Source organism: Megalops cyprinoides, chromosome 24 (assembly GCF_013368585.1).
Source record: "Megalops cyprinoides isolate fMegCyp1 chromosome 24, fMegCyp1.pri, whole genome shotgun sequence".
Lineage (NCBI taxonomy): Eukaryota > Metazoa > Chordata > Actinopteri > Elopiformes > Megalopidae > Megalops > Megalops cyprinoides.
Genome location: NC_050606.1, coordinates 5,794,384 through 5,816,829, shown reverse-complemented (window position 1 = coordinate 5,816,829; position 22,446 = coordinate 5,794,384). Strand labels below are relative to the sequence as shown.

The following is a 22,446-nucleotide window of genomic DNA, read 5'->3' as shown; positions in this document are numbered from 1 at the left end:
CCATTCTCTGACCTCCATTTCTCCTCTCACCCTTTCTTCCCCACAACCGAATCATTAACCAATCATCACCCACAGCACAATGGCAGCTGTGTCCAATCATGTCTAATACAAACCGTCTAGAGCGAATCGATAATGTCAGATAAATTCGCTAATGGAGGAGTAATTCAATCTTAGCCTGCAGCATATATATATATATATATATATATATACGAATCTGCTCCATTAAAAAATGAGTTTTCCCCTGTATGATTTTCGAGCAGTAATTCTGACACAGATTGCAGGAGCAGAAAATCTGTTGTCACTGCTACTCTGTTCCCTAAAGATAAAGGCGTGTCCCCAGGGTGTCATGCAAGCTCCTTGCCAGAATGCACCCTGGTACCAGGGGGTACAAGGCGTCTCAAATTTACAATGCCTCACAGTTCTCACAGAAGAGGAGGTTGCAGGAGTCTGGGCCACATTTTGTGTGCATTAACCTGATTATACGCACTTCAAACAGTGATTTGGCGCTACATTGGTCCTAACACGATCCACAATCGGGAGATCTGATTGGATGCTTTGCGGTTTATCTCCCCAACCAGACACAAAACACCCCCTCTTCCATGCGTGTTAAGCGGGGAGGGTGACATTCTGAGCATGGTGACAGGGCAGCTTCGATATTCAACCAAACCCCCCCACACCGTGCCATCACCCCCCCGCCCCGTTCCTCTGTCTCCCTGTCAGGAGACGTCTGACACACCGAATAACGGCCGGATAACGCGCAGAGCTATTTCGGCAGAGCGGCGCTGACACCCTCTGAGGGGGCTCGCGACCTGACAGCTCTGACATCCCCGGGAAAGAGAGAGCCGTCTCGCGAGCTCCGCCCGCCCGCAGCCGGGCACCCGGGGGGGGACTGCGCACCCGGTGAGTTTCTGACAGGGGGGAAGGTGCCGTCGTCTCGTGTCACCCGGCGGAGCAGGGGCGAATCGTTACCAGCTCCGCATGTCTGCACCTCTCCACCAAATCAGCACAGCGCCTTTCAAGCGCGGCAGAAATGTCCGTTATCGCAGGGCCCGGCACAGCCTAAATCCGGCTCCCGTGCCACGAGCACACCAGAAGAATCATTATCACCGGGCTGCCATACCCAGCGCAAACGTTATTGTCAGACACCACCTGCTTTGACCACTGTCCTTGTTTGTATCTGTTTTTTTGCAGAAGCAGCAGCAGCGGCGGCATCAGAGGCAGCAGCAGAAATATATTTAGCTGCACCTGAGCAAGCTTCTCCTTATCAACAGCGCCAAGGATAAACTGGCAGCTCCTTAGGAAATGCAAAAATGCAACCAAACTTTTCCACCATCACCTTTCAGCCGTGTCTCGCTGATAACGGGTCACAGGCTAGGCTAAGGGCAATTTAATGGGCTTTACTGAATCAGAAAAGCTAAACATATAAGTAACAAAATGCTGAGCAATACGTATTCTGAGGCCAGGTTTGTGCATTAAGGGCCTTTTCCATTTTTGGGAACCGGGACTGATTAACAAAAATAAGATACTACAGGGTATTCTATTAAATATTGCGGTATATTATATTTTTGACAGAATAATTCTTCTTAGTAACCCAGAGATGCAGCTGTCGTCTGCCTGTGTCTGTGCTATCGGCCGGTCAGAGACACACATGTTAATGAGAAAAGGCTCACCTTTTATTATGTGCTACCCACAGGATTTGGTACACGAAAGAGAAGATTGCCATCAATAAGAGAGTGCAGGCTGAATGCTATAGTGGGTCACGTTCAGATGGCTTATCCACATTTCTTCGCAACCGGTCCTGCAAAACCCCATCGACTGAGTCTGGTCAAACTAACACCCCTTTCAGAGGCTATGTCATTTAGTAGATGCTCTTATCCAGAGTGACTTACAATTTTATCCGTTTACACATTTGGTTATTTATGGAGGCAATTGTGGGTTAAGTACTTTGTCCAAAGGTACAACAGCTGTATACCCGAGCAGGGAGTCAAACCAGCAACCTTTCGGTCATGAGCTCTGCTCCTTACCAGTATGCCTTAAGTGCAGTCTATAGTGTTTATTTACACAACTACACTTGCTGTTTTGGTTGAACACCTCTATAATGGATTCCTTCTCTGATCATCTCAACCACAAAAGAAAAAAACCCATCATGAGCAGAACGGTCACTCTGACAAGAAAGGACTCCTTTGCAAGACACCACTGACGCCTCTGTACTTGAACCACATAAAGAGTTGGTGCAGCACCTAATCCGCACCAGTTTCAACGGTGCAGATTTGACACACCTTTTGATGCCAGCCACATGAACACACTCGCAATGAAAGCACCACCTGCACTCTGAAGTGTGAATATGACTCCCGTGTGTCACTTCTGTGATCGAGTCTCACATCTTACAGCACGTATTCTTCAGATCTACAGGGACTGTATCTGTTCTCTCCAATTACTGTGGGTATTACAGTCTATTTGAGACTCTACCCCCCCCCTCTCATGCATGATGTAACTGAGAAACTTGCATGCAACTGTGTGCAATTGCCTATGCCCCCCCAGGCATCGCTGTTGTAACCCTTTCTATAGCCGTTCCCAATTGTTAGTCTCCGTGCCCACACAGTCCTTGACAGCTGAGAAGCCACACCCCGCTGAGCACTGCCACTGTGATTTGCATTCATTTCAATGCATGTGGCCAATCAACAGGAAAGGCATAGATGAACACACACATTTCATTGGCTCTGTGGTGAGATTTTTCAGTTTCCACCTTTCAGATCAGTTGAATCTTTAAAAAAGGAATACATATGTGGATATGCAGTGCTTTATCTCGGCACTTCTGCTCTGAAGCTGACGTCTGTCTATCTATTTATCTATCTAGCTAGCTGACTTTACAGAACGGTCAGAACCTCTATTATATATTCACCACCAAGTTCAGCCACCTTGCTTTAATTACGGAGCTGAAAACCTGGAAGAGCAGACAGCCGCCCGTATCAGTACAACTAATGCTGATGCCAAGACACTCTTGCAGTATCCACACGACCACTGTAATGTTGACATCAATTCCTCGCAGTTTTCACATAGGACCAAGCACAGATGCAACACGTCAACGTCCTGGTACGAGGTTATGTGGAACAACCTGCTACCTCTGGCGGGAACGTTTCGACTCACTTCGCACTTACTGAGTTAAATGTGATAAATTTTTGTCTTATGAGGAAACAGTTTCATATAAAACTTTCTCTCTCTCCTTATCGAGAGAAATCAGCCAACTGCATTAATTCGTGATGCTGATCTACTGGAGTCTAATAGTGCATATCTTACGTGAATATCTGAGCCGGGGCAGATAGATTTAACAAACACTGAACCGGCTACTCATAACTGCGGTATGACTATGACGACGAATGCAGAATCTGGACAGACTTATCCAGCTATCTCTCTGACAGCAATTCGGTCATATTCTAAACACGCCAATGTTTTCATGCTGCACGACTGCCATACGGATCGTACTAAAGCTACACAAGCACTGCACACGCAAACACTTCCAGCGAATTTAAAAATGAATAAATAGAAAATTTGAAAGTGGACAGATGGAAAGAACTAATGTTTACGCTTATGCGTAATGTATGATATTCGCTAAATTGGTTTGTGATGGACAGTTGCCAGTGAAACGTTTTCCAAATCCTGCGTATTGGCCATAAAGCACAATGTCACGTTAAAGTACGACTTGACATTCGCAGAGTCATTTTCAATTGGATACTCACATCTGTGATGACGACGCTTGCCTTTGTACATAGTCATGCTAAACGGGTCCAGTTTTGCCGGCTTCCTCAAACAGGTGCAAAGAAAGATGACCTGCGTCGACTTCTCTCTCTCTCCCTTTTCCCCAAAATAGACCCTCTCCACAGACAGGAAAGTAAACTGTGCCCACACTGCCAGCTGGGACGATACCATCTGGATCGCCCCGAAAGGGGGGGTTTCTAAAGACTGTAGCGACAGCCTCTGCATACCTATTACCGTGTTTCAACCCGAAGCGTCAAAACTAACAGAAGAAACGTTAAATATCGCGACCCTGAAGGCACAATTCCTGCAAATGGTCTCATGCCAATTAAACGGGTTCTCTGCCATATAAACTCACAGTCAAAACATCCTGAGGCCTCTTCTATCCTATACGGCGATTTTCTTAATGTCGTTTAAGTGTGTAAACTGAATGATACTGTATTTAAAATTAAACAGCTTACACAAAACCCATAGTAACAAACAATCGCCGTACTAGTTATGAGGCTACGAGGCTACTTAATGGTCCCCTTTAGCACACACTTTATGTCAGGTTGAATCTCTGCCTCAGTAATCTAATCTCAACTAATTAATCAACAAACCAACATGTTTGTCAAAGCTAATTACAAAAAAAGGACACAGAACGGGAGAAATCGGTTTGTTAAACTGGGGTCGTGTTGAGGGTGCCGTGCTGTGTAAAATTCTGCGCAGTTTCGCCTGTCAGGGTGCGGGTTGGCCCGTATGTTAGACGCCGTAAACACAGGCTGAGCGCTCCAGATGGAATCGGTGAATCTGCAAAAAAATTTCCGTTGCACGACGCCGTCAAAGCTCTGTTCGCCACACTGCGTGACCATGGAGCTTAAATGATGTCCTCTAATTTTGTACTGTAAGTGCAAGCCAAATGGTTGTTATTATTATTATTATTATTATTATTATTATTATTCAAGCATCACACATAAGCATATGCAGTCCCATACACCATAAGAGAGCTCCACAAAGCGACAATGAGCCGAGAGCCTGACACCTGCTAATGGACCGCTACTTCAGATCCAGTCTCATCCTTCACAAGATGCACAAACAAAACGATTCTTATTTAAAGCAATATTGAGTTTTCTTTCTGTGACAGAATTATGGCAATTCAAAAATCAACAGGTAAAAATGAAATCTTTCTGTGTCAGGTGTGGAACTGATTTATGATTTATGGTGTTGCTGAATACGTTTCCAGATGCCACATTATATGTGTGTGTTTTTTAGCTTGAATTTTTTCCTGAAATGGACTTTTTCTGAACTCCATGTGAGAGTTTTTCTTTTTAGCTTTGACAATGAAACAAACAGATTGCATTTTCTTTTCGGAAAATGTAATTTCTCTCACATTTGATTGTGCCTCCACTGACAATGACTATGTTATTCTTTCAGTTACCTGGGGGATTTCGGCTGTGAGGCAAACTCAACAAAAGGAAAGATAAGCTGATATAATGCTGTTGACTCGGCTTCTTGTTTCTATTTGTATGTGCAATGGACCATTATTTCTCTGATGAAAGTGAAGCAGCCGTGATGCTAAGTGAATAAAACCCCATTTTACAGATAGTGATAAAGCAAAAAAAAAGCAATTGATTTTTCCCCTTCTCTATAAACACAGCCCACAGCAGCTCAAGGATAATAAATCATTGTGTCTTTTGTCTTCGCAAGAATGAAAGAGCGATTTCCTTTAGAATGGCTTTTATTCTTCCTTTGCTGATTTCCCAATTAATGTGACGTCGCTTGGTTTCCTGTCGATCTATACATAGCTGGCTATATTGCCACACACAACATCCTTATCCTAACAGTATTAGTCGGTAGGCCTGTCTGTAATCGCACATACATATGCACAAAACAATTAAACGAGTGACAGTATCATATAACAGTATAACACATACATAATTTAACGTAAATTAAAATTAACGTTAATTAAAAATCCAAATAAATATACTAGTTAAATATACTAGTTAAAGGTGGTAACGTATGAAGAGCAACATCCTGTTGGTTTAATCAAAAAGTTTTTGAGAAACCTTTGTTTTAAAACAAAAAGAGAGGGGTCTCTTTCCACGCAGTCTACGTGGTCTTTAAAAAGCAGTGACCTACAGAACCAAAACAGAGATTCCTCTAAATTCGCAGCTTTACCTTGCCATGGGTATCTTCGTTTTTCGATTTCAATCAAATTCTCTCAAGTTTCTTCTCGGTTTCCTTAATTAAGATTGGCGTTAAGAATTTGTCGTCTCTGGCGCCATCTACTGACCTTAACGAGGCATTATAGCTTGCTTTCGTAGGCTAAAGCTCCCTCTCTTTTTGATATCTTTCATGTTATTTCTCCCAAATGGATATAGTTGAAAATAGCTCCCCTCGGAAGAGGAGCGATAAAGGCTTTTCTAGGAATTGGAAGCTGGTGTCAGAGTATGAACATAACTGCTTCGGTAACAAATATCGCAAAGCTTCTTTATTTCATTTGAATGGCTATGAGAAAAACACAATGAAGTTCAAGGATAGTGAAATAGTCACCACCTTTTTTGGCACTTTTAGTTGTGCTGCTGACAGCCATAAAAAAGGATCCCTTGCAGGGATATCCATCTCTGCCTCCATCTTAACTGCTGGATTAACTGCTCTTGGCTCAAAAATGTTTAAGCACTCTTCATGATGCGAAAGCTATTTTCTTAGGTAATAAAAAATCGGATAGCCTCAGTTTCCAGAATTTCATTAACCCGCAAAGCTCACAAAGTGTTTTTAATGGGTGAATTATCGATAATGGAATCATGGCGTGCTTAAAACAATCCGCAGCTGACAGTTAACATTTTGAAAGACGCTGTGTTATAAATCATTATATTAAAAGGAATCCGTTCGATTATGTAGAATAACCTAATAAACACTTCATATATAAAAGCCAGTTTGCATAATAAGGCCTGGAAATGTCTATTATTAAATGTTATAAAGGGTCATGTGATATTTCATTCTTCATAATCATAAATGTAACCATTCTGCAATTGAGGTAAAACATTAACGGTAATTTCCTTTTATCCCAAATCTGTACATTACAAGTTTGAAACAAGATACGAAAAATACTTAAATGTCGCAATTTTTTCTGTCTTGTAAAGATTAGTTAACACATCCAACAGAAAATGAGAAAGTCTGCTTCCAGCTATGATTAGTACCTAGTTATTTATTCATATACATATTTAGACATGTTTAATATTCTCCAGCATGAGCTGCTAACATTTGAAGGGAAGGCTCGTGCTGAAAAATGCATCTGTTTGTAAGAGAGATGAAAATATTTCGCCTTAGGGAAACTTGATACCGTGGTGATTTCACAGCTGTTAGATCTGCTAAGTCTCGTAAAGCTGGTGTCCATGAATTAGAATGCTTAATTAGACCATTAAAGTTCCGCAACTGTCGGCTTCCTTTCGCGACGGCTTCATTAGCTTGGAATCTTTTTTGTTCTACATTAGAGGAAGTGCTCAGATCATAAACAAAGAGAACATTGCTCTGACATGCTCTGCCGTCCTTTCTGTGTCTTGTAACAACAAGGAATTCATCTTCAAAGGCAACCGAAAAAAACACCCTATCAAACTACAGGCAATGTAGCCTTTGATATAGGTCATCTCATTTCGTTTTAAAATGCCTTACATATATCATGACCAAATGCACACCTGCCGCAGAAAATACTGTAATATTCTAGGTGTACGCGCCCGTGTGTGTTGGTATAAATTCACGTCTCCAAGGTGTTTTAGGCGTCACCGTTTCATCACAACTTAAACTTAATTTTCTGCTGGGGATGTCAAATGCTTGGATGGCCTCAGATATTCTGATGTTTATTCGTAACTATGTGATTAGTCGAAGTGTTTGGAAAAAATATATATTTTAATGAGTTGTCATTGTGCCACCTTCTATTTCACCTCAATTTGGCCTGCTTAAAAGTGTGATTGATGCCTTTCACTCTCTGACACACCTTACAAAAGCTGATTTTATCACTGATAGAGACACCCACTGTTCTAAGTATCTTCTTATTTTATCTTCTTATATTTGTGATGGTCTGTGGTTTAGCCATTGCTGATGTTGGCTGCAAACATCAACTGTATACATTTTTTGCTTTGTGACATGGGTATTATTGTATTTTTAGGATTTCCTAAAAATACAATAATTTTTTCTTGCTTTGTTCTTTTTTTATATTCTTTCATACATATGAAAGAAAATCATGCATATATGAAAGAGGCACGCATATATATAATGTATGGATTGCTTGCTACATTTTGCCCTCTGCATTCTAGGTGTTTGTTTGGACTTTAATGGGCGAGGTGATTACAATAACTGCATCTGCAATAAAGTGTCTCAATTTTCCTCCACTGAGGAGAAAAAATATAGACTCTGCATTTTCGATTGGTATTCAGAACAGCCACGTCCGTGCGATGGCAGCGTTCCACTAAAGAGCATAATTGGATTTGCACGCGCACACACAAATGCATACAAATATATTTTCGGCTCAGTCATTGAGACAAACAGCCGGAGAATGCGCTCCTCTTGGGCTGTGCAGAATACAGTGAAGCAGAAACAGATGTCTTATCACTCTGCGGATGCAAGGGGGAGGCAGAGAAATGAAATGGAGTTGGTTTGTCAGCATTACCCGCTGCGACGTTGCTGTGTGCATGAACACAGGAGGTGCTAGACCTGCATGATTAGCATTATTGAGAGAGAGGAGGATGAGCGTAATTCACTCCCATCAGTCATCAATACGACAAGTATTAGCGCTGATATGACAGGTCAGCTCCGGCCTCTCCTCAGACCTCTCACACGCCCTCTGCTGGAGGGAGCTGTGCAGTGCAGCATGCTTGTCTATTCGCCACTCTGGGGCCTTTCTTCCCTTGACAACAGATCTAAAATCAGCTACCCATCTCCAACCCTCACCCAAACCATGTACTCCACAATGGTGATTTTGATCTGGGATCAGTTCTTAAAGGCAACAAAACTTGTTGTTTCCTGGGTCTAAGCCTTTTTGCAGGGGCTTTATCACAAAAGAGAGGAAGGAAATGAAAGCTCTCTTCATCGTGGATGATTAATGTGACAGATACCGAACCAACAGGTGGCACTGCTCAGCATCTGGCAGGTAGAGGAGCTGGGTACTGGAACTGCCAAATTATAGCATCTTATCTCATTCACTGAAGTTATTGAAATTCTGGTAGGCCTCCTTATCATTATGTTTAGCATGGTGTAAGGAGTTATTAAACTTTCCTGTCTCATGTTTTTCTCATCTGTTTAGATGAAGGAAGCAACACTTATTGTCTTGTGCTGTCAACTTGCCAAAGTGTCTTTTTTCTTTCAGAGGTCCCGGGCAACAAGTTGCGTTAGATGCACAGGTGTACATATAAAAAGCAGTAGCTGCTCGCGATGATAACATTGGTTTAACACCAGGTGTTATTTATTTTTTATGTGATATGGTGTGCTGTTTCCAGCGAAGGTTTCCACCGTTGTTTCTGCCCTAGAGCCACGGCTATGTTTGCACAGTAGGGCTCTCGGCTTCAGCTAGAGCTTGCTGTTCTCAAGGGGAAACGTGCGGGAAACGTTAGGGAAACGTCATGCCAGCGTGAGGCTTAGATCGGTATCTCCACAAATGGAACAGAACTGTATGAGCCTGCACACTCGCACTGGAAAGTTCTCTGGATTCCAGGAAAAATACTGCCCGGCACCAGCAGACCTCAGTCAGGTGTGTTACTGGTAAGATGATCTGGCAAAAAAAAAAACACAGCTGAATTCCTATAACTGCATATCGTATCGTGGAATAATGACTTATTGTATAGTACACAGCTGGTCCTATTTCAGCTCCACTGCCTTTTCTTCCTTCTGCTTTTGTGTGGAAATCCTGGTTAAGCGTGTAACACTAAAACAGTTCTGAGCCTATGCATTAACCAAGAGACTGCAAAACCTGCTCACACATACAGAGACAATCCCAAAACTTCAACCATAAAAACGTCTAAAACTTCAAAAGCCCAACTGTACTTCACATTACACTCACAAAGTCTATGACTGATCTCTCAAAATAACATCAAACTGAGAGGGATCAGAAAAAAAAAATTCCCAGCATACTTCGGAAAAGATCATTAGAGTCTGACGAAACTAATTTCAGTTGGGTGCCATCACTCTCACAGCCTCTGAGTGAGATTTAAAGGAGCAACACCGGGCAGCAAGGGATGTTAAAGTTGACTCATACTGCACGCCACCATCTTTAAGGGGCTAATGAGTCTTCAGATTACATGTACGCAGGCCATATGCATATGGAGACCCAGCGATATCTGCCAAAAAATAACATTTTCTGACATTAATTGCATTTTCACAGCATCTGTAATATCCTAATAAATGCTAATACGTTTGGCGCCGTTCCTCCGAATTGATGCTTTAATTCTCTGTGCGCCTTCACCTGTCTGAAGCTAATGTAGCGTAGATGACAGATTAGGGCTGAGGCTGAAGATGGCTCCGTGGGAGCTGAACAGAGGAACGGCGGGGTATGGAGGCCAGGGAGACAGATGTGCGGATGTGCTCCTGTGCTGGTATCACGCGCGCCATCACATGTCACACATCACGTCTCACATATCGCACCAGAGAGGGGGAGAGAGAGACAGTGCAAGAGAGAGAGAGAGAGAGAGAGAGAGAGATGAGAGAGAGAGAGGGAGAGAGAGAGAGAGAGAGAGAGAGAGAGAGAGAGAGAGAGAGAGATGAGAGAGAGAGAAAAAGCAAGAGGGAGAGAGAGAGAGAGAGAGAGAGAGAGAGACAGAGAGAGAGAGAGGGGGAGAGAGAGACCGTGCAAGAGAGAGAGAGAGAGAGAGAGAGAGATGAGAGAGAGAGAGGGAGAGAGAGAGAGAGAGAGAGAGAGAGAGAGAGAGAGATGAGAGAGAGAGAAAAAGCAAGAGGAAGAGAGAGAGAGAGAGAGAGAAAGAGAGAGATACAGAAAGAAAGAGAGATGAGAGAGAGAGAAAAAGCAAGAGGGAGAGGGAGAGAGAAAAAGAGAGCACTCAGGCTGAAGTCTCATTGTACACAGCGTACACTGATTTGCTGTATTTCGCTGTATGTACAGCATTTGCTGTGCAGAGGAGGCTGAGGGGAAGCTGAGGTGACACAGCACATTCCCACTCAGGATTCGAACCCGAGACCCTCAGGTCCGGTGACCCACCTGCAACAGCCACGGAGCTCCCAGCGCATCAGCTGTAATTTCAGAACAATTTTAGAATTTTTTCTTTTGATGCATTTTTAAACATGTCAAAGCGCAACACTCTTTACAGAAAAGCCTGCACTGAGTCATGCAATTGACACCTTTTGACACATCTCAGCTATAGGTACTAAAAGTAAAACAGGCCAGCTGATGCGTCGGTTATCCCAGCATTCATTCTGAAGAGCTGGCACATAAAGGACACTCAGTATGATTTGACACTGCATGATTATCACTTATGTGAACTATTACAGTAGTTGCAGAAATGCTGCTCACAGATGAACAGCTGAACAATCACTATGCGTTTCGCAGGTGTGTATGCTGGACGCAGCATGGAAAGGGAGGACTCCGATGGTGGGTGTGGCCACAAGATCATCCGTGCAGATGACGTCATTGACTGGAGTGGTCCATACCATTTCAGGATTAGGGGTAGGGCTAGGGTTAAGTATAGCAGGAACGGCCCGCACCATTTCCGGATTAGGGTTAGGGTTGGGGTTAGCAGGAACAGTTCACATCATTTCAAGGAAACATGAGGGAACGTCTTTGTAAATGCCCTCCAGCAATTATTGAAACAAAATCCAGTTTTTAACTTGAGCATTTATTGTTTAACAAAGAAGAAATTATGATATTTTGCGTGGAATACTAAACAGTCTGCAATAATTTTGTATTTTGGTACTTGTCATGTCTTACAAAAAACGTTTTTCTTAAGCAATTGAGAAAACATGAAGATTCACAGCACAACTGTCCAGCTGATTGTGCAATAACACATGTAACCACTAGAGGGCTCTCAAAGACCAGCTCGTGGGAAGACCAAGGACCATAACAGGACCGCTTTGCCACTCAACATGGATTTGACAGTCAAGATCACTCTTTTGAAAGTAATGAATTCTCAACATGTCTGCACTTGGGGCTTAGCAAGCTGCAACCAAATATGGATTCTTTTTAACTCCAGTATTAAGAGTGATATGAGTTCATTTATTCCCCAGAGATATGAGCTACCAAAGGAAGACCAATTAATAACACTGCCATAATGCTATTGGAGAGAGATACACTGCACTTTCCAAAGCCCTCATGCTGAGACCAAAGAGGTCTGCAGCGGAGATGAAATCCTTGCTGCACAGATGTGATTGGATATGAAAGCTAATTAAGCAAGGGCACAAAGAGGCACAACGGCTCTGCTGTGAAGGAACCGCACACCTGGGACCGCTACTCCTGAGGAACTCTGACACAGGGAGTTACACACCGGTACACGCACACACACACAAACACACACACACACACACACACACACACACACACACACACACACACACACACACACACACACGCTCTCTCTCTCTCTCTCTCACACACTCACACACACACACTCACGCACACTCTCTCTCTCTCTCTCACACACACACACACACACACACACCAATACAGCTGCGCACGCACCCAACGCACACGCAGACACACGTTGCACTCAAACGTATCGCCCAGAAGTGAGAGTAACAGGTCCTCACCGTGAACAACCGCAGCTCACCCCCTTCTAATTCACAGCATGCCCTGTCACATGCAGGGAGATAAACCCCCTCTGTCTCCCGCTCATGCACATGTGCTCCTTAATCTCAGACAGCAAAAGCTGCTGACATGGCTGGCATTAAGTCTCTCCGTGTGCTTCCGCCCTGTCTGCGAGGCGTGACATCTGTCCTCCGTCCGCCACTGAGCGCGGGGACGGACGGACGGACGGACAGCCTCTCCCTGCCGCTCTCGCCCCCCCACCCCCCACCCCATGGCGTTTTGTCACTTCGCATTACGCCGTTCCGGATTCCGCGGTGGGCTCCGGTGGGGAGAGCAGGTGTCCGAAAGCACGGGAGTGCAGCCTGCTTGGACAGGTGCGGCCTGTCACTTACTCACGCGCCCCCGTCACGGGCCGCGGCAGCGAATTAGCAGCAAGGCTGTTTCAGCGGGAGACAGGCTCTCGGCAGCGGCAAAAATATTGATCCCTTTTTACTGCATCAGGCAGTGAGGCTCTAACTCTAACACCTTTCAGACACATGGCCAGAGCTCATATCTAGGCATATCTGCAACTGAGGCCAGCAATGCCACCCAGTCTTCCTAGGACACCACTTAATGGTTGACCAGGTATGCATGAGACCACAACGCTCCTTCCAGACACCTTGCCTGGCGTTATTATTTTTCATATCTGTGATGGCCTTATGATGCCCTTATCCAGGACAATTGACACAGGATAGGCATTCATACGTATCATCTGTATGGAAGAATAATTTTCCATACTCCACAGGATTTGAACAGGCAAACCTCCGGTTACATGCTCAGGTTCATAGAGACTACACCCATACATCCAGCATGAAGGGGGGATCATGTAAACTTCAGTACACTACACCCAATGGATGATCCTGACCTCTTGTCCAGCATGAGGAGCTCTCCACAGCATATTTCTGCAGAGGAACATCAGCAGGGGCATTATGGGATGTCTGTGAGTAATCATATCACATAAGGAATGGCTGTGAGTTTTCTCTGCTCCTTCTCTTTCCCCCACTCATTTCTGTGCTTGCCCTGTTCGGCTACTTTCCATCTCATTGCATCTCAGCTAAACTCGATTCTATGCTCTCTGGAGAAAAAGTCAGTGAGATTTAAAAAAATTAAACTCAGGAAAAACATTTGATTGGAAGTGTCAGATGCTACACGGGCATGCACGCACGTACACACACACACACACACACACACACACACACATTCTCTCAATCACACACATTCACACGTACATTTACACATACATGTGCACTCACTCACACAGGTGCACACACACACACACACACACACACACACACACGCATTACGTGAGTCATTCGTGTAGTATTTATTTCAACTGTTCACTTATGGTTTATTTAACCCAGAGACAGAGAGTAGCACAATATGGCACCAGGACCAGGGGAGTGTTCATTCATTCCATTACTATTGGGCTGATGTCTCATCTCTGTGACACACATCAGATTGATCAATTAAACCCAATTAAACCAAGCCTAATTATGGACACATTTTCTCTTCTGTTAGACATCAATTGCACACAGCCAGGTTTCCTGATGGATGGCCCCATTGAACCACTCAACCAAGCCTGCCCTCCCCAAGCCCCGCCCACATCTGTGAACAACAGTTACCAATTAGCCGCATCGGGGAGGTCAAAGGGCAGTCGAGCCTTCAGGGATTGGGGGGGGGGGGGATTGGGGGGGGGCACCTGGGGTTCACCACGCTCACCTGCACCAGTGATGGACTAAGAGAGCTGAATGCCTTCACGGGTTGGGGCAGTAGGCGGAATCTGTCTCACACCTCAGAGTCGCTCAGGTGGAAATGACATTTCCGAGCGCAAATGAGCCCAACACTTTATCTGTCAGGCACCAGTGAATGGCCCAGTTAGCATATTACTCTCCTGCAATGTGGCGACAGCGTGTGGACACGCTCTCTCCAGACTGGCTCCCTGACACATCCCTCTGTAACAGCACAAGACTGCGTGCTTTAGAGCCAGTCAAAGTGCAACCAGAGCCGTCCTATTGAGTGCCAAACCACGGGTGCCCTGTAATGATGCTGGATTAACCTGCAAATAGGTACAGTTCTATTCCACAACCTTGTTTTGCACCCCGCGAGGGAACATTTCTACATCTTCTGCACAGTCAGCTGTATCTAATGAAAGAGAGAACCCCTGCAACACTCGCAACACGGTGATTTAGAGTGAAAACTGGGGAAAAAAAGAGGAAACGCATTCTTAAAGTCGCTGCCACTGTGGCCTAAGGAGAGGCGCAAATAACAGATCCCAGTGTGAAGCGAAAGATCAGAGAGTAAATGTACAAAGCGCTCCTGTGGTACGTGAGGCTGGGTAACATGCATAAAGGAAATAGTCTCAGCTGGGAAAAGAGGCACAGAATTACAAAGAGGGTTATTTTCGAGTAACCTGGAACTCAGGCTCAAGTTAGAGGGCACAATCTGTTTCAGAAACTGGCACAGAATCAGCCAATACAGACCCCATGGGACTCCCCTTTCTACCAGAAGGGTGGGGGAAGGGGGGGGGGGGGTGGTTGGGTTCTTGCTGTTTATATCAGTACTATACTCAAGGATAGAGCATTGTGCTTCCCCAAAATCATGTAACCAACAACACAATGTCTCTCCATCAACATGGCATTTTAGGTGTCTCCGTAAAAAAGTGAGCCCAACACCTATGCACTTACACTGCTCAGGACTGAGTGCACACACACAGTTACATAGCGCTTAGCGCTGCTAAACCTGTTTGCTTGTGTAATTACACTGGTGCAACACCCACAGTATAGGTACACAGCAGCACCTGAGCAGGTACAGTGTAACTACACAGGTACCAGGGCCACTAGTTGTAAAGTGAAAGGTGCATTACTAAAAATATATGTCATTATATTTTGTGAGACTGGCAGCAGAGGCCAGTGAACTGCAAATAGCGACAGAGTGGTGACCTTTATTTGATCATGATCCTCTGTTTTAGATTAGAGTCTGTGTCATCAATGAGCACAACAGTCTAAGTAAGTACCATCCATTATCAGCTGTTTCCTGACTCTAACTGAACCTGATTGTGGGCACTGTGGTGCTGTCACATATCACCCCACATAGAAATAGTTTGAGTTAGAATGCTAACATGCAAATAGCTTTTCTTTTAAATCAGTACCTGCTTCTCTTTCTTCACCATCAGACACCTTTTCTAATAACCTGCACCTCTTCATCACAATAAGGCATAGCTGGAGGCATGACTGCCACATTAGATTGGTAATTAAATATGACAAAGGCGATCATCAGAAGAAAAAAAAAAATGGCTGAGAACATTGAGAAGACAGAACTTCCTTCTCTGACTCCCCCCACTGTATGTCACTGATGATTACTAGAGACAGGTTTACTTCCACAGAATCAAAAGCTGAACTCAAGTGAAAAAGTGAGAAAATGATTTTATGAAAATCATGTTGCATACATGTTTTTTTTCCCATCTCTGGCAATGGATGTCATTTTGCACTAGTCCTGTAACATTGCCTTACTTGTTCCCACCTAAGACACCCAAATGCATCTGCACCTTTGTTTTCAGGAAATGACTGTTTGGTTAATCTGTTGGCCTCTGGCAGGTGGGGGGGGGGGGCACGCTTGGCTTTTTTTTTTTTTTCCTTGTTGGACCTTGACTCCTTCTCAAACTTCTCTCATTACATCCCTGAAGGCCTCAGGGAAACCAAGGTCAGTCAGTGACAAAGCACTCTCCATAGTTACACGCTGTATAGCCTTCGTTCTTTAGTTTGAAAAGCTTGCACAATTATCGCCGACCGGCTTATGCAAGACACAAGGACGACATTTGGGAAAATGAACCAAATTATTCACTGTGTGCGCTCTCTTCTGCCTTCTGCTAGTCTCCGCAAGGCCTTCCGCCCAATTACAGCGGCCCAGCGAAAGCTGCCCTCGGTGTAGCTAGCTGACAACAGCCTTCACCTCTGCAGGAGAGTTAAATTAATCACTGTCTTAACAACTTCATTGTGAGTGATGCACCTTTGAGTCAACGTGGTTCACCAGGGTTGGATTTGGTTTGTGGGGAGAAAATAACACTCTGGTATTGAGTTTTGAGAAGCATGGGGATTTGTGTAGGGTATAATGTGGTATGTTATATATAACTTTGCAACATGTACATACTGTATATAATTTTTTTTTTACAAAGATACTGGCTAAAAACAGAACGTACCTTGGTTTTACATGATCCTGCTTTATTTTTGGCACAGTCTTGCGATCTGGCCTTTAACTCTGTGGTAGCTGGTAGATGCTTCACATGTTGGGAGAAAGAGTTGGAGTTTCAAATGTGACCTGATGACTTCCTATTCATATTTAATGAGGGAACAGCAGGGAGAAGGTTTTAGCTAGGAAAAAGAACTTGTTTTTTTGCAGAGAAACTGAGATGATATTCTGGGTTTGTGTTTTTTTCTTCCCCTCCCCATCTCTCTCCTTTCATCTCCTCTCCTCCATCTTTCAATCCCTCCCCTCCTCCTTCTCATCTCTCCTCCTCTCCTCTTTCTCTCCTCCTGCCTGTGTGAAAACTGCAATCCGTGTAAGGCACTCTATATGCGAATGTCTGCTCACTAAAGCCAGGCATGATAATCATCATTTCTGATGTAAATCCTTATCTTTGTCTTTGCTATTTTTTTCCAGCCATTCTGTTACACTTGTTTGTATTGGTGGTGGTTTGGGGGATGGGGTGATGCTGTGGAGGGTTATACAGAGCACTGAAACAAAACAAATCTCTCAGAGGCCACAATGCTCTCCGTGGGTATTTTTGGCAGTGCTGGTCTGGGGAAAATCGCTGTAAAAAGCCAGAGAGTAATCTCATTTAGTACGGTCACTTCCTCTGACAGCAGTCTTTGCAGGATTTACATCCCGTTATAGAGAGAGCACATGTATCGGGACCTCCTTCTTAGAGATGTGAAGTACAGACAAGAAGATGCCCGAGTTTTTAGCCCAGTGAGATATTCTGCGATATTCTTCGTCTGATCTTGCACGTAGATGTTGTCAATAATTCTCTTGGTGCACATGTGTGAGAGGGCTTAAAGCTACCCACACACACACGTACACACACTGTGCACACATGCTGCGCATGCACACACACACACACTGCATGTGCACACACACACACACACACACACACACACACACACACACACCTTGTGAACAACTGATGTGTGCGTGTTTCAGCCAGCCGCCCCAACCTTCTCATTGCTAATGAAAAAACTCTATCTCAGGGCATTTTAATGGGCAGACATTTCAGTCAAATTACTACACGCCAACAGACTCAACAGCTGGGGACACATTATACCTGTTACTCAATTGCTCTCTGATGAAGCAGGTCATACCCATTGATTTTATGGGAGGCAAATTGAACAGCTTCTACTTTTTTAATGGGGTGATACAACAGAAAAACACAGAACCGTTTAGCAGGTGAGAGAACTATGCAGACTTGATCCGAATTATTTTCGCAGAGACTCAGTATGGGATGTGGATGTTATGGAAATCTGGATGGAGAACATTCAAAGTTATTACAATGAGTCCAAAACTATGGGCACCTAGAAGTGTAGGTGGCCATGTCAGTGCCATTATAGGAGTTGATGTGACCTCATCACAGTCAGATGTAGAGTGTTATTAGCAGGTGGGGGACCTTAGCTTTTAGCCCGGTGAGCTAATCATATCTGTTGTTGTTCCATATGCATGGCTCATACAATTTTTTCTTGTCCAAAAAAAGATGCAATCCACGCACATTTCCAACTTAACTCATGTTATCTGCACAGTGCTGACCTAGAGAGAATTTCAAACAATGACCATCAAGTCAATCAAGTCCAAAGTTTCCCCCATATTTATCGAGAGGCGGATTACACACTGTTTACATACTGAGTCACATATATTTTACGTTTATAGAGCTGGGAATTTAGTGCAGCAAGCCAGGATGAAACAACTCAAGGGTACACATCTAATAATCCCAGTGCAACTATCACATGGCTGCCCTCCCATATAAACACCCTCCCAGTAATATCACAAATAAACAACTAAGTGGAAAATAAATTATGGATTGCATTTATGCAGTACCTCTCATTGATCTCAAAGCGCTTTACAGCAGGATGGTGACTCACTAATATCACCGCCTATGGCTGTCATTCACCTGGGTAATGCAAGGTTGCCATGTTGTATCAGAACCCTCACCACAAATGAGCTGAGGAGAGGAGGGGCTTATCTGGCCAAGGACTCCAGCAGAAGCAAGAAAGGGACGTCCAATCAGAGCGGCCGACTCACCGAGCGGCTGTCCGGCGATGATGCGGGCGTTCTCTCCGGCCACGGCGGCACGGGCGTTCCTCTCGCTCATGTACTGGACGAAGGCGAAGCCCTTGTGCACCGAGCAGCCCACGATCTTGCCGTACTTGGCGAAGATGACTTCGATGTCGGCCTTCTTGACGATGGCCGTGTTCAGGTTGCCGATGAAGACTCGGGAGTTGAGCGACCTGGGGTCGGTCTTGTTGGTCACATTGCTGGTCTGGCTCTTACCGGTCATCCTCCTCCACTTTCCTTCCTAGGGGAGGGAAGAAACATGGTTTTAGTGAGGGTAGACATCAAAACTGGGCTAACGCGCATGTATAGTACCAGTCAAAAGTTTGGACACACTGTTCTTTCTTTATTTTTACTCTTTTCCACATTTTAGAATAATAGTAAAGACATCAAAACTATGAAATAACAGAAATGGAATTATGCAGTGTGTAATAAATGAATCAAAACTGTCTTATATTTTAGATTCTTCAAAACAGCCTAAAAACATATATTTCTTTTAATTAAACATTTTTTGTAAAGAAATTCATACATTATTATTTACTATTTATATTTGTCTATGGAACAGATTTCAAGCATTTAAACATAAGTCTTTAGATCTAAATGTCTTTGAATGCATGTTTCTCATCATTTTAATCAGGTCGAGTGTCCAAACTTTTGAGTGGTACTGTAAGACTAGGGTACATCTGCTCAGGGGTTCAGCACATCAAAAGACAGGCTAAAAGAAAGCTTGTTGCACTAAAGACCAAGATCATCAGCTCTCTACTCTTTTTCTGTCTCTGTGGGGTGATATTCCCTTCTGCAGTGGACGTTCACGTTCTCACTCTGCCACATGCGGTTTGATCACTTCAGCGGAAGAAAGCTATTCAGAAACAAATAACACCCACCGCATCTCTGCCAGGCTGCGACAGATGGATTGTGGGTAAATGTCTATTGATAGACTGATATCCTGTCCAGCAGCTGCACTTGTGCATCAAGCTGCTTCACGTCTGAGAAAGCTGGATCTTATCCGACACAGTAACCCGATGCAATTAGTTGCGTTTGGTCTGTGCAAGTTTACAACGACCAGGAAAGATGAGGCATCGGCTTAATTCTTTGTGACAAGCCTCTCCTGAAGGAGGGCCCTGTTCCGTGTTTTGCCTTACTGGATATTAGGCTTGAGTTTACGGGCCGATGTCCTTAAATAATCACTACTTGTTTTCGTGCCCAGCAGCAGGTACAGACACAAACCCTCCCATTCTCAGCGGTTTTTAATCCAGCGTGGCCCACAAAATCTGACAAAGGCCGAAGAGTTTAGCCTGGGAACAGGAAATCCTCAGACTCAAGGGTAATAACCCACGTTGACCCAGAAAAAAAAAAAAAAAAATCCTGACACTTTCACACTTACTATTTTCAAAATGAGCCAGTAGCCCTGCTGGCTTTCTAGGTCAGGCTGTATTTTGCAAAGTGTAGACATGTTTTCATCAAATAAAGGATGGCCTTGCTGGAACCCATCTGATTATTTTCGTGATTTAGTCAAAAATACAACTCTTAACCGTGACGCTGCTACAGAAAACTGTATAAAACCCAATTCAGACAGTGACCACTAAAAACAAAGAAGACAAATACTGACTGGACCATTAGCACAACAGGCTCTTCATAAGCATGAATGCAGCGAGCATGATGCAAGACTATTAGCCTGTCTAAGACAGAATGCATTTCACACCTGGGAAAAGGAGAAGTAGGTCATGGTTATCTATAAGCAAACTCATCTGAGCTCTGCATGACACGTGTTTAGGGTATGAGTTTCACAACTGCAGCGGTACCTTCCCGCGAGTCATCTCGTTGATACAGAGTGACAAGGAAGACACCGGTGACAAACAGCTGAACGAGAAAAGCACTGAACGGAATGACAGTAATATGAAAAGAATGTCAGTCAAAATTCCAGAAAAGAACGCTTTGACAGCATGACATAGCTTGATCTAGTTTGCAGTAGTCGCAAGCAATTTAAGTTTAGGTGGTCCACATGGGCTTGCTATCCTTGGCAGACCCAGTAGGAGGCAGTATGCTACAGGTAGTTATAACAGTGACGATGCCAGATGAGAAGGAGATTCAGTCTAGGCTTAACACACAACTAGAAAGAAAACCTGGCCTCTGCTAAAACCTTCCCTGGTTTGTGTCCACCTTGAGAAGAAGACGAATCCTTATAGTGCAGACAGCCTTATTCAATTCAGTTCAATTCAATTGTGTTTATAAAGTGCTTCTTACAAAGAGTATTTGTCACAGAGCAGCTTTATAGAGATCCAGGGCCTGAATCCCCGGGAGCTTTCCTAGGGAGGTGTTAAGTACCACCCACCTGCTGCTGAAAATGCCTTAAAGGCAGGAAGTCTAACCCCCTCCTCCTCCTCCCTGACACACATGACCTACAGCGCAAAACAGGTTGCTAATGGAGATATAATTTACCTGGAACTTCTACAGCGGTAGTTTAGAGAGACCTGCAGACAACCCAAGCTGATGAGCTGTTTGTGATAGGTTTTTTGGGCAGTGTGTCCTCAGGAGCTCACAAACACACATTTGAGTTATCGAAAAGAGTTTTCTTCCTCACTGACTCTTGGGAAGACTGCATCCGGTGGCCTGTGGTCAGTGATCAGGACAGGTCAGTGATGCACGACAGAACTTATCTCACTGGGGCGTGATTGTGTTGTACTTTTCGGGTGACCCTCAATCAAGTGCACCAAGCCCTTCTAGGCCTCGGCTACTCACCCAACAACGGCTTCACATTTAGGGTTTTTGTCCTACAGTATCACCTCCAACTCACAGCAAACAAATGAGTTTGAACATGCGAGAGCACTATGAATCAGAATGGAATTCATCTAGTCCTTCTAAAAGAAACCTCGTTTGATGTTTCTCTCTCTTTCTCTCACTCCTTAACTTTCCAAGGTAAGTCGTGCATGGCAATGAGGCACGGTTCCTCGCGGTGCTTTTGTAGCGCCTGAATGTGGGCGAGAACGAGGCGCTGCCACTGTGGACTTGCCCTGACCTCCCTTCCCTGCCATTTCTTCCTCTCCTCACGTCGAAGGCTTTTCAGAACGAGAGAGAGGATTGTATTTCCTGAAGGATAAAGTAGAGCGAAGTCAGGTGGCCTCTGAGTTGGGAACAATGGCTCCTTTATTCCCACTCTTTCCAGCCTCCACCCCTTTAGCTCACAGATCGTCTTCCCATACCCCGACCTTGCAGCTCACAAGGATCTTTGAACCAGACCCTCCTTCTTTTGTCCTGTCAGTAGGTTGCAGGTTCTAATCCCAATCCCTAAGGCACTACTGCCTTACCCTTGATCAAGGTGCGTAAACTGAACTGTTCCGGTAGAATTCCCATCTGTAGAAATTGATAGCTTGAAAGTGTAAATAAAGAGAAAATAAGAGCATACCTTGACCAAATAAATGAATAAATCAATAAATGAATTCATACTTCAGTGTAACCACTGCCTAGGACAATATTTTCCTTGTTCCTGTTCCTTTGGTATATGTATCCTGTACCACAGCACCTCTCTCATACTGTTCTGCGAGCGCAGCTGAATACAAGTATGATAGAATGCAACCATCACATTGTGGCCAGTGTGGCTAAAATCCAAACAATAAACA

General features: G+C 44.2%; 1 protein-coding gene across 2 annotated transcripts in view; it reads right to left on the bottom strand.

The window, feature by feature from the left end:
* LOC118771155 (RNA-binding Raly-like protein) overlaps positions 1-22,446 on the bottom strand; it is a 68,518-nt gene that overhangs the window by 14,828 nt on the left and 31,244 nt on the right. For both annotated transcript variants that reach the window (XM_036519049.1, XM_036519050.1), the window contains one exon: positions 18,800-19,073. In XM_036519049.1, coding sequence (XP_036374942.1) covers positions 18,800-19,055 — 256 coding nt within the window. In that variant the 5' untranslated portion in view covers positions 19,056-19,073. The remainder of the gene's footprint in view (positions 1-18,799; positions 19,074-22,446) is intronic.